We start from the raw sequence: 15,508 nt of genomic DNA, 5'->3' as shown, positions 1-15,508 counted from the left end.
CTGGAAATAGCTCTTGTAGACCAGGCTGGTCTCGAACTCACAGAGATCCGCCTGCCTCTGCCTCCCGAGTGCTGGGATTAAAGGCGTGCGCCACCACCGTCCGGCCTTGCTATCTATTCTTACTCTTGCTCAATGTAGGCACTCACTAAGGGACATCTGAAACATAAACTAAGTGAATGCATTGTCAATAAGTTATGGTCAATTACTGTGAAATAGCATTGTTGATAAGAAAATCATTATCATTATTGATTTTACCCTACTAAGATCTTTATATGACATATTTGCTAAGTAAATCATCTGACTGACTTGACCACGGTTTCAGTTATTTTATTATATGCTTCCCACAAATTATTTGAATTTTAACTTGTTTGTATTCCTGAAGTCATTTCCCTATATGAAGAAATTCTCAGCAGTGGTTATGATAACAGATTTGATCTCTGAAATTCATGACACTATTTCACAGTAAATGACCATGATATATAGGCCATACTTTTATTTGGTTTAGACTTCAAATGTCCAATTGATAACCCTAAAGAAATTGGATTGCTTCCAGTATTTTGGTAACAAATCCTGAAGAGACATTTCTAACAAAAGTCCAGCACTGGAGAGAGGGTAAGATCAAGAGAGAAAATGAAATTACACCAGAGGGGAAAATCCAATGGAAGGTTCTATGCAAGGAATAAGAGAACAACACAAGGTACAAAGCAATGGTACAAAATAAGATGAGTGCAAACACTGAAACAGCCAGTTTATTCACATAGTATTGAAGTTATGATATATTTTTGGTCTGGCTACAAGGTTTGAAATTGATTGACCAATTCTTTTTATCACTGTTATTTTACTTCTTCTAGTACTTTAAAATTTATCATTATTACTGATATGGAAGTGCCAAGATTCTGTTCCTCTTTCTTATTAAAACCTTTATTGTTGAATCCAAACCCACATATAGAACTTTCACTCCAGTACTTAACAGAATAAGGAGTGGTAAATTATTTCAAATAATTAGTTATTTTATACCGCTGATTTTTCAAAATGATTATTGTGACTCTTCGAAACAGTCCCAAATTTGTCACAGATTTTATACATAAAAGAAGTTCTGTAGAATTCACAGTATGGGTGCTTATGTTTCAGTCTGTGCTTGCCGGTTTATGTGGTTAGATGAATGCTGGAAACCTTATCTTCTATTTCAAGTACATGAGTAAAATACCAAATACCTTACAGCCACTTTAACATTGGAATACTGTGTTTCTAGTAGGTCAGCTATCATAATCTTTCATTACCTACACATGTGCTTTGAAAGAAAATCATGAATTTAAGATGACATCTCTGCCCTATGTCTGTGTATCGTTTACTCTCAGGTTCTACCTATTTACCTTTGGCAATTGCTTTGGCACTGAATATAGCCAGGATAAAAGAACAAAGTAATTTCTGTGTTTTAGAACAGTTATTCCAGGCATCATTGCTGATTAGAGTGAAAAATAAATCATGTTTACATAGAATGTAAACAAATAATTCTCTTTCAAGTTATACTTGTATCTAAAATATTAAATCATTGTTAGAAAAAGAAGAGCCAATAGATAATAAAAAAATTAATTCAGGGGCCTGAGAGATAACTCCATGGTTACAAGCACATTTTGCACATATGAAAGAACTGAGTCCATTCATGCTGCTCATTGTACAGACTCCTGTAACACCTGCTTCATGAGAGCTAATGCCCTTTTTCTAGCTTCTACAGGCATTTCTACCCCATGTGAAATTTTTTCACACATAGCTGTCCACATATATTCACAATAAAAATAAATAAATAAAAGAAATTTATACTGGGAGCTGATTTGAAAGTCAATCTAATCTCAAACACCCAAAAGTGATTTGCTTTTTCTTAAAGGTAGAAACTCACTATATATAAGTTCCATATATGATGGATGATAGTTTATCAATTATATGATGACAGATTTATTTAAAATGATTTCTATTTGTTACTTAGAAATAGTTTATGAAAGGTTCCTGGAAAGTGGTACCATTATTGCTGTTTGTTGACATATGATTAAGTAGCATTTCAAGTGGTCCTTAATGCACAATTTACTAAAGGAACCTCTAGAAGAAGATAGGATTTAGCCATCTTCTTTGAATTTCAATAGCACAACTTAGATATTTGCTTATTAATTATCCTTTAATGGTTTACTGTTGTCTGAAATTATGATAAAACTTTTATAAATCTTTAATTTTATGAAGCATTTATGTCAATAAATGCCTACAATTGGGATAATTAAAAATTACTCATGGGAAAAACAAAGCAGGAGAGGTGTCATAAGCACACATGGATGCAACATTTCCATTCACTGAAGGCCATGTTTAGCTTTTATCTAACTTTGTAAGCTTCTGGCAAGGTTTTGCATTGTCTTCTCACAAGCAGACTTAGACTAAAATATATTTTAAATGTATTTTTATTTTATTCACATATTATGTATTTAAAATTTCACTTCACATTAAAGCCGACAGACATCATACTGTTGCCAAAAATTGCTTACAAGTAAGCAAGAAAATAAAATAGCATCTTAGAAATTTGTTAGTAGTATCTCATAGATACTACCATGTAGCTAGATACTAGGACACAATAAATTACTGTCAGCAGAAGAGTTGTTGAAATGGCAGACCATATATTGGAAATTTCAGTCTTTTATTCTGGCATAAGATACTCCTTTTAGAAGTATTGGGCATCATTATTTCAATTGTGTTGTACCATGATTATTTTCTAAATTCCCTTTCAGCTATGCATACTGAATCCTTCCCTCTGATAATCCCAGCAGTGATGAATGCAGTCTTAATGACACTCAAATACTATTTTTCTTGTAATACTTTGATGAAGTAGTTAGAGATTGAAAGAGCCTTCCTTCTTAAGAATATGTAATATTTTATTTAAAATGAGAGATTATTTTAGTGTATGAGAGAAAATTTTGACACATTTTTCCTTATTGTTTTAAACAAATGGTTTTTCTGAGACGTTCATTCATTGTAAACACATACACACTTTCTACTGGTTAGAAGTAAATTCTTGGTATTATATCTGTGATAATGAAATGCTCAGGAAAATTTGAGTAAAACCAGAAAAATCTTTCTACTTTACATTGAGTTTCTCTGAGTTTTTTTTTATAAAAATGTATTTATGAATTTATTGTGTTGGATCTCCTCATCAGCATTGGCAATCAGGAACCTGGTATCATGAGAAGTATAAGTTGCAAAAGTAGTCTCTCTCAAGATGTGTGTTTCCAAGAACAGCTTCTCTTTTGCCTATTTGTGGCATCATTTGGCCACTCAGGACTAGGCCAAATGGTGTCACCTTAGTATAGCATATAGCACAAATAGAGAATTGCTCTACAATTTAGGATGCAGACTGCACTGCCATGAACATAGGCTTTTGGAGAGACAGGAGACACATTCTAGGGACTGACAAAAACAAGTAAGAGCTAGCTCTTCCTTAGAGGACAAAACTACCAAGTGGTCAATGTTTGATTTCACTCAGTTAGTTGGTTAGTGCAACCAATCAACCTTCTTATCTTCCTTTCTTCCCTCCCCCTCCATTCCTTCCCTCCCTCTTCTTCTTTCTCTTCTTCCTCCTCTTTCTTTTTGGGAACTCTTAAGCATATTTAAATTGACCAGAGGCCTGCTATGTAGACCAGACAGACCAGACTGAACTTATACTAACAATTTTCTTGACTCTACCCCACGCTCATATAACAAAGAACTCCTACCATGACGACTAAGATATGTTGTTTGAGTTGAGGGTTCTTAATAATAAAGATATAACTGTCGAATGCCTACTATTCTAGATGGTTTATAGGTATACATAGACCTGATATTCTTCTCTTCTCTCAGAGACTGTGGGCTATAGAAGTCACTCAGTGAAGGTAAAAAAGTTACAGATTTATTGACTCTTCAGTGCCCATAGCATGAGTTAAGCAATGCGAGCTACATCTGGGTTTCAGAATTGTAATTCAGTGACTCCAGGTGGAGGTCTAAGACTCTGAAATTTCCAGAAGACACCAAGAACTGATGGTACTGGTTTCAGAGCACACTGGGAGCTTTGATAGCTACCCTGTCATTGGATCTTTTGTAGGCATCTCATTCTTCACATTGCCTTAAATTTTACTCTTTTAAGATCATAAAATTGCATATCATAATAAAATTTCAGGTGTACCTACCGAAAGAAAACTATCCGAACAAAGATATCTACATTTAACATTATCAATACGCTGTGCTTTTTTACATTATCCTTTGTCTTTTGTGCCCACAAAGGCATGTCTGTGACTAATGCTGCAATTTCTGAAACCTATCCTTGTAAAGTTTCCCTCTTGTATTTTTCTAAATTTACTATAAGGTGGCATCGGTTGACCTATATAATTCTGGTCCAAATATCAGCAAGTGTGAATATAATCTCCTTAATGGAGAACTGGGTTGTTTTTATAAACTTTCTGCTAAGGAAGCTGTGAAACTTAGATCAAATGGCTCAAATGAATATGGTTTTTGTATTCTGTTCTTTAAGTTACTGGGAGGTAAATAAATACCAAATATTATTCAAATGAATTAAGTATAATACTATAAAACTTTAAAACACCTCTCTCTCACACACACGCATGCACATATATTTACAACATATACTTCTGAAAGTTTTCCATTTAAAATTAGTAAAATATTCTAAGTATTTTACCCAGTGAACATGTGACACTTCTCTTGACTCTGGGAAAGTCAGAGGTTGTATTTCTACAAGAAAACAAAGAGAACATAGGCCAAAACTTTTTATCAGCACCCAGGATCTGCAAAATAACTGACTTATTTCTTGAAGATAATGGGAAACATCATGAAATTAAATGTACATAATCTATGTAAGATACCTTTAAAAGGATATTTATTGTGATACATGAATAAAATCTGACTGTTTTTAAATGAATACATAGAACAATTTTGCAAGAATAATGAACATTTTAATTTTAAGGGAAGTTTTTTTTTTATTTTGTTGAGTTTTATTGAGCTCTACATTTTTCTCTGCTCCCCTCCCCTTCAACCCTCTCTCAAGTTCCCCATGCTCCCAATTTACTTAGGAGATCTTGTCCTTTTCTACTACCCATGTAGATTAGCTCTAGATTGCGATTTATAGGCTGATTTTCTTTGCTTTATGTTTAAAAACAACTTATGGGTGAGTACATGTGACAATTGTCTTTCTGTATCTGGGTTACCTCACTCAAAATGATGTTTTCTAGCTCCATCCATTTTCCTGCAAAATTCAAGACGTCGTCACTTTTTCTGCTGTATTGTGTAAATGCATTACATTTTCCTTATCCATCCTTTGGTTGAGGGGCATTTAGGTTGTTTCCAGGTTCTGGCCATGACACACAATGCTGCTATGAAAATAGTTGAGCACATGTCTATGTGGCATGATTGAGCGTCCTTTGGATATATACCCAAAGGTGGTATTACTGGATCTTGAGGAAGGTTGTTTCCTAATTTTCTGAGAAATCATGACACTGACATCCAAAGGGGCTGTACCAGCTTGCATTCCCACCATCAATTGTTTCTTTTACCCCACAATGTCTCCAGCATAAGTTGTCATTAGTGTTTTTGATCTTGGCCTTTCTTACAGGTGTAAGATGGAATCTCAGAGTTGTTTTGATTTGCATTTCTCTGATGACTAAGGATGTCGAACAGTTCCTTAAGTGTCTTATGGCCATTTTAGATTCCTCTGTTGAGAGTTCTCTGTTTTGGTCTGTACTCCATTTTTTATTGGATTATTTGTTCTTTTGATGACCAATTTCTTGAGTTCTTTGTATATTTTGGAGATCAGACCTCTGTCTGATATGGGGTTAGTGAAGATCTTTTCCCATTCTGTAGGCTCTCATTTTGCCTTGTTGACCATGTCCTTTGCTTTACAGAAGCTTTTCAGCTTCAGGAGGTCTCACTTATTGTTTCTATCAATGTTTGTGTTGCTGGGGTCTAGGGGAAGTTTTTTAAACTCTCATAATGAAACCCATAATTTGTATAGTAAATACATGTTAAAGAGAAATGGGGTGATGACATTTGTAAATATGAAACCAGTACAGTATAATAAAAATAAAAATACTGTTAAATAATAAAATGAAGAAAATAAAAGGCCAACCCTACAAAGAACAAAGAGGAAGTAAATAGTAAAGAAGAGAAGGAGAGATGACTCAGTGCTTAAAGGCATTTGCCATCTAAACCTAAACCTTTATTCAATCTTTGTGACCAATGTAAAGTGTAAGAGAACACACTTCACATAGTTGTCTCTGATTTCCAGATATATGCCTCAATATACATGTGCTCTCCTTCAAATCATAAAAACACTCAATAATAATAAATTTTAAAAGATAAAATATATAGAGCTTTCTAGATGCAGAAATGCCATAAAATATTAAAAGTACAAAACAGTATAAAATACTTATCACATGAGCAATAAAAACAACTAGCTACACAAAACTGAAGAAAAAGAAGAAAAGCTTTACTAGACATAAATTAGATCATTTTTGTTCACGTTTTAATCTATGTTCTAATGATATAACTTAAATACTAATTATTTGATTTTTTTATATTTATTCATAATAATTCATTATATTACTAATTATTTGAGAATTTCATACACGTAGTTTGATTATATTCAACTATTCACTTTTATTCCTTTCTCAATTCTCCAAGTATTACTTCCACCTTCGACCCAATTCACTTTAAAAAAAGATGCATCAAACTCAATTCTTTATTCTTTTACACTCCTGGATTAGATGTGGTACACTGGGATATGGTGGACCTAACAGGGGTCAACCCTTAAGAAAACAGAATCGTCTTCCCCCATTAACTATCAATTGCTTATAAAACCTCAGTTTCAGATGGGAGCTCATGAGATACTCTATAACAGAGTCCTGTGAGACTAAAATATCCATCATGCAAGGAAGTGCCTTGAGCAGGAAGGCAAACACTTCAAATAACTTCAGGAAGTTCATGAAACTGACAAGATTAAATAGATCTCTCTTTCTCCAAGAGTAAACAAGCAAAAAAAACCCCAAACAAACAAACAAACAAATCCCGAGACCAGACCAGACTAATTGTGTGGAAGAAGCGGAAACCAGCTGATCTACTTAGAAGAGGCCAAGACAGCTGAGTTTTTGGAAGGGATATTCTCAAACTTGATGAGCTGCAAGCAGACTGTTCAGAATTCTCCAAGTTCTTAGGTTTTATGAACTGTGAACCTTGTGAGTGTGAGTTTTGGTATTGCAACTCTCTTTGAGTCATTTCTGCTCTTGTAAGTAATTTCTCATTCATATTCATACAAGTAACCCCAAGTCTTAACAACAGTGTAATATCATTTCATTTTACAGGGGAAAAATTTGAAAGTAGGGATTATAGTAAGTAGCCAGCACATGAAGAGAATAGAAACTCCTAAACTCTTAAACACAACTGGTAATAATGTAAAATGAGGAAGTGTTTGAAGTGTGGGAATCTTCAAAAAGAAAACGATGACTTTCCTCACAACTCAGCAATTTCATTCCTATGTGTGTACAGCAGATTGAAGTAACATGCCTACATCAACATTTTGCCTGTTGAAAGCCACATTATACATAATAGCTCCAAATGGAGAATAGCTAAATGTCAATGAACTGATGAGTAAATAAAGGAAATACAATATAACCTAAAATATAATTTACCCAGCCATGAAAAATAATGAAGTACTGATCTATCCTATAAACTTAGTGGACAAACTTTGGAAATTAAGCCAAAATATTAAATATAAAAGTTACAAGTTATGTTAAGTAAATGAAATGTACAATACACTAAAATCTGTGAAGACATAGTGAGTGCATGCTTACTAAGATTGGTAGTATTGGAAATGGAGAGAGGGTGATAATAATAGGTATATTGTGTTCATGGATATAAATGTTAGGGAACTCATGATGGTTGTTCAATTTTGTGTATATTCTAAACCCCACCAAATGTTCATTTTAGGTGAATGAGTTGTATAGAACACAAGTTATGTAAAAATAAAAAAATCAATAGTTAGCCAGATAGTGGTGGTACATGCCTTTAATCCCAATACTTGAGAGGCAGAGGCAGTCAGGTGTTTATCTATGAGTTTGAGGCCAGCCTGATCTACAGGGGACAGCCAGAGTTACACAGAGAAATCTTGACTAGGAAAGCCAAAATAAAAATCAATAGTCATATGTAAGATTGAACAAAATGTTGTAAGGTTAAACCTGTATTGTTGCATTATCAAACTTAATCATATTTCAGAGGATGTAAGTGCAAGAATATGTTTTTCAGTTAATCCAGAAATAAATAGATAACAACAACAAACCTCCAATTACATTAAAACTAAGGAAAATCAATATGAAGGGCCCATGGATTAAGAGTTTATCATAATGGAAATGATAAAGAATTTACACTTAATAGAATGTACTGATTGTATATAAAAACTCAGTGTTTGTAATAAGTGGCATCATGTTTGTGGAGAAAGAATTGTAGGGATGGTAAAATAGAAGTGATGAATGCAATAGGCTCATCACCAGCCTCAGGATATTAGAAATGAGTTGAAGAGAGAGAGAGAGAGATTGGAAGACAGAGCTCTAAATGGGATGTCTCCATCCAATCCTACCTCTCAGAGCTCAGGGAACCCCACGGAAGAGGAAGAAGAAAGAGTGTAAGAGCCAGAGCAGATGGGGAATACCAGGAGAGGAGGGCCCTCTGAATCAAAGGAGCAAAGCTCACATGAACTTTATACACTGAAACAGCTAGCACAGGGCCTACACTGGTCTGCACTGGGGCCTCTGCATACATCCGGGTCTTAGCTCAGTGTAATTACTGGATTCCCGAGTGTGTGAATGAGTGGGTCTCTCATTCTCATACTTTCCTTTGGGCTCTTTTCCTTTTGTTGGTTTGCCTTGTCCAACTTCAATGTGTTGAGTTTTGCTTTATCTTACTATATTTTCTTTTTCATGTGTGATTCTTATCTCTTAGAAGCCTGTTCTTTTCTAATTAATGTCAAAAAAAGTGGATTTGGATCAGTAGGGGGGTTGGAATTGTGAGGGATTCAGTAAGGGGGAACTGTAATAAAGATATATTGTATGAGAAAGTAATCTATTTTCAATAAAAGGGGAACAAAAAATGAGTTGCAATGCATAAAATAATAGCAAAATTAGTAAAACATAAAGTATGAATTCACCCCAATAGCAGAAAGTGTGATTAAAGTCACAAGGCGATTGAAAAGAAAAATGTTTATATGAAACTAAGGGAGATTTATACAGGAAAAGAGAAATCATTTGTTTCTTATATGAGAAGAATAAAAGCCTATAGACGTAGCTTTTAGAAATCAAAACAGGCTGTTATAATTATTCATGCCAATAAATTTAAATATTTCTATGAGATGAACAATTTTAGAGAAAAATAAGCACCAGAAAAATCACAAATGAAATCAAACTTTGAATGATAGCTTATTAAAACAGCTGAATATACAATTTAAAATCCTCCTACCATATTCCCTGTTTTTAATTCATGGGTTTTACAAAATATTTAATAAAACATGAATGAATTCTGCATAAATCATTATATAGGAGAGATGCGAACGGTATCCTGTGCTAGAAGCTACACCATTTGTGCCTCTTCCGTTCCTACTTGACAATGACTTCATGACAAATTGGACAGTCTTAAAGCCAGTCACATATGCAAGAATGTAGCAGCACACCAGCATGCTGCATCTAGCATAAAGTGTGTGTGTGGGGGTTTATATGTATGCATGTGCGTGCATGCGTGAGTTGTGTTATAGATTCTGTGGTTTATTAATTTCATCCCTGAAATGGAAGATTATCTTAATAACCAAAATTTTAGACATTTCGCTGCAGTTTTAGAATAAAAGTGAACCATCATGTATCTCTTCCTGGAAAACTGTGACTTTCTTTGTAGACTGAACTTAGATATAGGCCATTTCTTTCACAGTCAGTGAGCTTTAGATCTCCACATACAGACGCTCATGAAAATCTGTCAACTCTTGAGGGCATTCTTCTTTTGGAAAATCGGCTAACAGCAGGACCCTTTGAATTACATCCTGCAGATCAATCTGACATTACTTTTCCAGCTGTTCTTCCTCAGAATTTTCCGAAACTACAAAGGAGAGGAAACAATAATTCTTTCATGACTACCATAATTACTGAAATGGAATCACCTGGCATTTCTGCACCCATCTCTGCCTGTTAAATGTTAGAAAGGGATGAAAATCACACATGCCAGGTTCAAGTGAAGCAAAGAAATATGTTCTTTGCACTCTGACTTCTGCCTTTGCAATGAGTCCTGCTAGATTAAATGGAATCTGAATGTTTGGAATATTTTAATATTATGAAATCTGGTCATTCTACAAAAGGAATTCTTACCTTAATTTGGAGACATTTTCCTGATATAATTTATTTCATCTTCTAAGTTATTAAATGAACCATTATGATATAGATATTGGAAAGTTGGAATATAAGAAACAATGAGTATAATGTTGGTAACCTTTACAATGAGGGATGATATCTCTGTTTAGACATTAAACCACAAAGCCAAGACAAACTTAGCATAACTCTAATTGTCTTATGCTAACAATAGCAGAAACAGAATCTTAATTTTGCTGATCTATTTTAACTAATCCATTTCTTCCAGTTTGACATTCCTTGACTAAAATATTGATAATATTAATTGCTTAGTTTTCCTGATTGGCCATGTTTTCATTTGTCAAATTGTGGCAAGATTAAGTGTAGTTCATGATAAAATAATTAAGTTTAGAAATACCACACAAAATGACAAAAGTCCTGTAGGATGGCATTTAGTGATTTAACACTCAGGATCAAATCTGAATTATCCCTTCTTATTTCTTATTTCCAAAAACTTCACTTCTTCACCTTAAAGGCACCATAAAGTTTATTCAGAGATCTACTTGGTCTAGGTCTATCCCTTTATTCTAATATAAATAATTTTATTGATATGAACAAACCCAACATCAGTTCTAATAAAGGGGCTACTGATAATTTCCTGAATTAAAAAATTGCATAAGCTCATACTTGGGACTGTCATATTAAAAGGTACAGAAAAGGAGAGAAAGAATGAGGGTCAGCAGGGGTTGATAGGGAAGAAATAGTGACAGACTTATAGGGATTAGAGTTCCCAATGCAGCTAGTAACCTTAGCTGTTGGTATTTTTCATATTCAATTTCCACTAGGCCGTGTTGTTGTTGAATACTTTTATTTCACCTTTCTTCAATGGCTCCTGATTGCTGTTGTTCTGGCATGAACATTACAACCTTCCCTGTCCTATTTGGTTCAAGTGTGAATACTTGACTCCCAGCAGGTGACAATGATTTAAAGGTTGCAGGAATTTAGTTTGTAGAGCTTCACTAAAGGATGTGAGTCACTTGGGGGAGTGCCTAGAGACTTTATAGCCCAACCCCCCTTCTTGCTCACTTTCTGCTTCTGGAACAGGAATATAATGTGACCAACCAACCTCTTGCTCCTGCTTGCATGTCTCCAAACTTGGTACAATGTCTTATTTACAATGATTGATTGGCACCTTAAACTGTAAGCCAGAAGAAATTGTTACGTTCATGTTTTGGTTACAAAAACAAGAAAAGGGCTACATGGTTGAATAACTTGTGCTTGCATTGTTTTAAAATTTTTCTAGAAACATGTTCATGGTTTTGAACATGTTTCATCATGAAATTTTATGAATATTGACTTTGAAGATGACTCTTAGATTGGTTAGTAGATTTGTTGATAGATGGTATGCATTAAGGTTTTACCTTAATTTTTTTATATTTCACCTTAATATCAGTGAATTCATCACATATTGAATATTGAAGCAAAGTACACATGAATATTAAGTCTAGAGAGAAAAATGATAAAAAACAACTTTTCCAACAATTAAGTGGTTTATGAATTAATTATAGGACCTTTATTTTATCGCATATTCATATTTACATGTTATTTAAAATATTTTTGTTCAAGATGTGATGTAGGTGGGTCTTCTCCCTATGTGTTGTTTTCATTGGTTAGTTAATAAAGAAACTGCTTGGCCTGATAGGTCAGAACATAGGTGGGTGGAGTAGACAGAACAGAATGCTGGGAAGAAGGGAAGTGAGTCAGACACCATGGAGCCATCCACCAGGTCAGACATGCTGAGTCTTTCCCAGTAAGCCACCACCTTGTGGTGCTACATAGATTATTAGAAATGGGTTAATCAAGATGTGAGAGTTAGCCAATAAGAGGTTGGAACTAATGGGCCAGGCAGTGTTTAAATGAATATAGTTTGTGTGTTGTTATTTCAGGGCTAAGCTAGCCAGGCGACCAGGAGCTCTGTTTTTTTAATTAATTGAATTTATGGCTTTTAGAACTTTTATATGTTCTTTCAAGTATCGGTATTTTTATGAATTTTTCTAGTTGCTGAGTAAATTTTATCTATATTGCTTTCTTCATTCTTAGTGATGATTTTTCCCTTCATGGTTCTGACTTTCTTCCCTAGGCCCAAAATTAAATTCAAATTCTTATTTCTAACTCTTATAAAATACATTGATCATATTTTACCAGTAAGCATTTATAGTCTTCTGACATTTGAGAGTTTGAGTTCAATAATAGAGGATTTTTGATCTTTTGGTTTATATTTTCTAAGTTTTGATGTCTGTGTATAGGTTTTTGTATCTACTGGTTTGGTGATCTCTTCTGAATTTGTTTGGAGATCTTCTCATTGAATAGACAACTGTTTACTCAGTCTTCAGTTTCACACAGTGGAGAAGTTTGCTGGAATGACAACAGTAGAAAGCTCATACAAGATATGGGAATATATTTAAATTTAATTAGATGTCACTGTATTAATAATGGTCATAAAAAGGCAAATGGTAAAAATATCAAACAACATGTGATGGAGTTAAAAATTCTCTAATTCCTACAAAGGCAGGTAATATCAATGAGCTTGAGGCCAGCCTGTTCTACATTGTGAGTCTCAATCTAGCCAGGGTTATGTAGTGAGACTCTGTCTCAGAGTAAAAACAAAAGCTCTTTAAGGTAAATATGGAATTACTATGTGAATGAAGCAAAGGAATGGTGCAGGGTAAAAGCGAGAACATGGTTACCCAAAGTAAAATAGAAAGACTAGAAGGAAGGGCCTAAGTTTAAAACAAAAGAATAAAGATTTACCAAACTTCAAGATTAATTTGGTTGTTATCTCTGAACCTGGTAAACAGAAGCGGGTGGTCTTATCTTTTTAATACATTCCTGAACTAAGGCTTGATATTCTGTCAATGTTTCCCTTTCCTGCTATTTGCAGCTGCCACCCTAGCTTTATCCTATCTCTGGGCAATAGTGATCCCATAAAAACCAGTTTCTCAGCCTTGATGTGCTGGTCTTTGGTTGGTCGTATCGTATCTTACTTTTTATTCCAGGCTGTCCAGCAACTCACTATCTGGTTCAGCCTGCCTTGAACTCACAGAAAATCTCCTTGCCTTGGTCTCCAGGAGTCTTCATGCTATCAATGTTAGTCTCCAGACTCAGCTCGGAGTGTTGCCCACCTTTCTCTACACATTTTGGTCATTCTTTTACTTGCTTTGTGGATTTCTGAAGCCTACTCTCTTCTGTCTTCCGAGAAGACCTCCTCTGTCTTTAAAAACATCGATTGTCAGCTTCAACACAGTTCACAGAGGCAGTTTTCAGTCCTGTGATAGACTCAGAATACATTTTTTTAATACCTTCCACATGTGTTAAGTCTGAACCGTAAAGGGTAGTTGGCCATCCTGTAGTGCTTTTATGTTCTACAATCTAGACATTCCCAAATGCTTACATGCATACTTTCCTTTAACTTCCATGTACAACACATTCTACTCTGTTTGTAGTATAATTATAAATAACTTCTTTTATCTCTCCCACAGTCAAATGTTTGAAAGAAAAATTGCATGTCTCCTCTTTGGTTCACCTGCCCTTATCTTAGAAGCATGGAATGCTTAAAACTATAGGATTTTAATGCTCTGTCATGGAAGTAGCTCTTCTAAGAATAGGCCAGAAATTATGTTAACTTTTGATTATAAATATGTGTACTCTGACAATTAGACTGAATCATTATGCTCCAATTCTGTGGGATGATGTGCTTTTCTGTGACTGTTACTTGGGATGAATCAATAAATCAATTTAATTATTAAAGAAAGTACAATTTTGTTTTTTATTTTCACACATTAATGAAGGATGAATTAGTTGACTTTTTATTATTTTTAAGGTTATTTCTAATGTTATTATCATGTATCTATTTTTCTTTAGCATTGGATCCAGTGACCAAGGAACTGATGATTCAAACAGCAAAACCAACTTTTGGCCATCTGACGGAAGTAAGACAAATGTTCATATACAGTAAATATCATTAGTTGCAGGAACTACATGTTGATAATTATTTTTGGTGTCCCAATGCCTTGTGCCTTCTCAACTAAAGTGATTATAATGTGGTGTATTCTTTAGGAAATGCATGATTGGAAACTTTAAATACAAATGTCAGATGATATTCCTCTGTTGGTAGGAGTCATTTCTGTAGTAGTCTAATTCAACTCAGTTACTCAACAGTGTTGTCAATAACTTTAGAGAATACAATTTAGACCCCTTCCTTGAACAGTCATTTTGTACCTTTAGCAAGTAGTGCAGAATTATTCCCTTTCCTCTCATAGTTTTGACTTCCTTTTAGCCTCTGTGTGACAATGAAATCATATGGGGAAAACTGACTATGATTTCAATATTTTCCAAAATTTCTAATTTTAACATTGTAGACTCATGGAATCATGATAAGCTCAGTTGCCCTTTGTCCTCAGTAACAACAGTTCTCTCTCCCAGAAAATCCTTTTAGCAGGCTAAGCAAATGACCCCAAAGTCATCAAATCAGGACTACAATGGCAGCTCTTCCCCGGTCATCCATCCTTATGACCTTGTGACTTTAGCAGAGCATAGAACACTTTATAAAAGTGATTCTTCCTCATTCAGCATCTCCAACAATGATCATCAAAGTAATGGTCTTCTACACACTAATCCAAACTCAGCCCAACAGAAGTTCTGAATCTGTTTTCTCAAAACGACAGAACAAAATGTATTGTCCAACTTGATTTGATCTTCATACATTGCTTGGAACGACCTCTATTTGTCACTTTTTAATTGGAGACCAGACCATTTTATAGCATATTTTGGAAGGAATTGGTTAGCCTCATTTTTTCCAGTGAATGGTTCACATTTTCTTATAATCTTCAAATTATAGAAACTTTGAAATAGTCTTCTCTGTGCATATCCATTTTCATATCACAGACTTTTGTGCAATTAATATGCATGTGCTAATATTGCTTATGTGTGCAAAGAAAGATTCTTTTACTTAATTCTTGGTGGGAAGACTAAATTCTAGAAAGGTAATTAGTAACTGTGCTAGTTAGAGAGAGAGAGAGAGAGAGAGAGAGAGAGAGAGAGAGAGAGAGAGA

At 34.5% G+C, this 15,508-nt stretch overlaps 1 protein-coding gene across 1 annotated transcript in view; it reads left to right on the top strand.

Moving 5' to 3' along the window:
- The window catches only part of Cnbd1 (cyclic nucleotide binding domain containing 1), a 246,200-nt gene that overhangs the window by 198,197 nt on the left and 32,495 nt on the right, over positions 1 to 15,508 (top strand). Inside the window, exon 11 of the mRNA XM_005362341.2 lies at positions 14,319 to 14,386. Coding sequence (XP_005362398.1) covers positions 14,319 to 14,386 — 68 coding nt within the window. The remainder of the gene's footprint in view (positions 1 to 14,318; positions 14,387 to 15,508) is intronic.

The sequence above is a fragment of the Microtus ochrogaster genome, linkage group LG5, assembly GCF_000317375.1.
Source record: "Microtus ochrogaster isolate Prairie Vole_2 linkage group LG5, MicOch1.0, whole genome shotgun sequence".
Lineage (NCBI taxonomy): Eukaryota > Metazoa > Chordata > Mammalia > Rodentia > Cricetidae > Microtus > Microtus ochrogaster.
The sequence above is the reverse complement of the archived record's forward strand: the minus strand, read 5'-3'. Positions and strand labels throughout refer to the sequence as shown.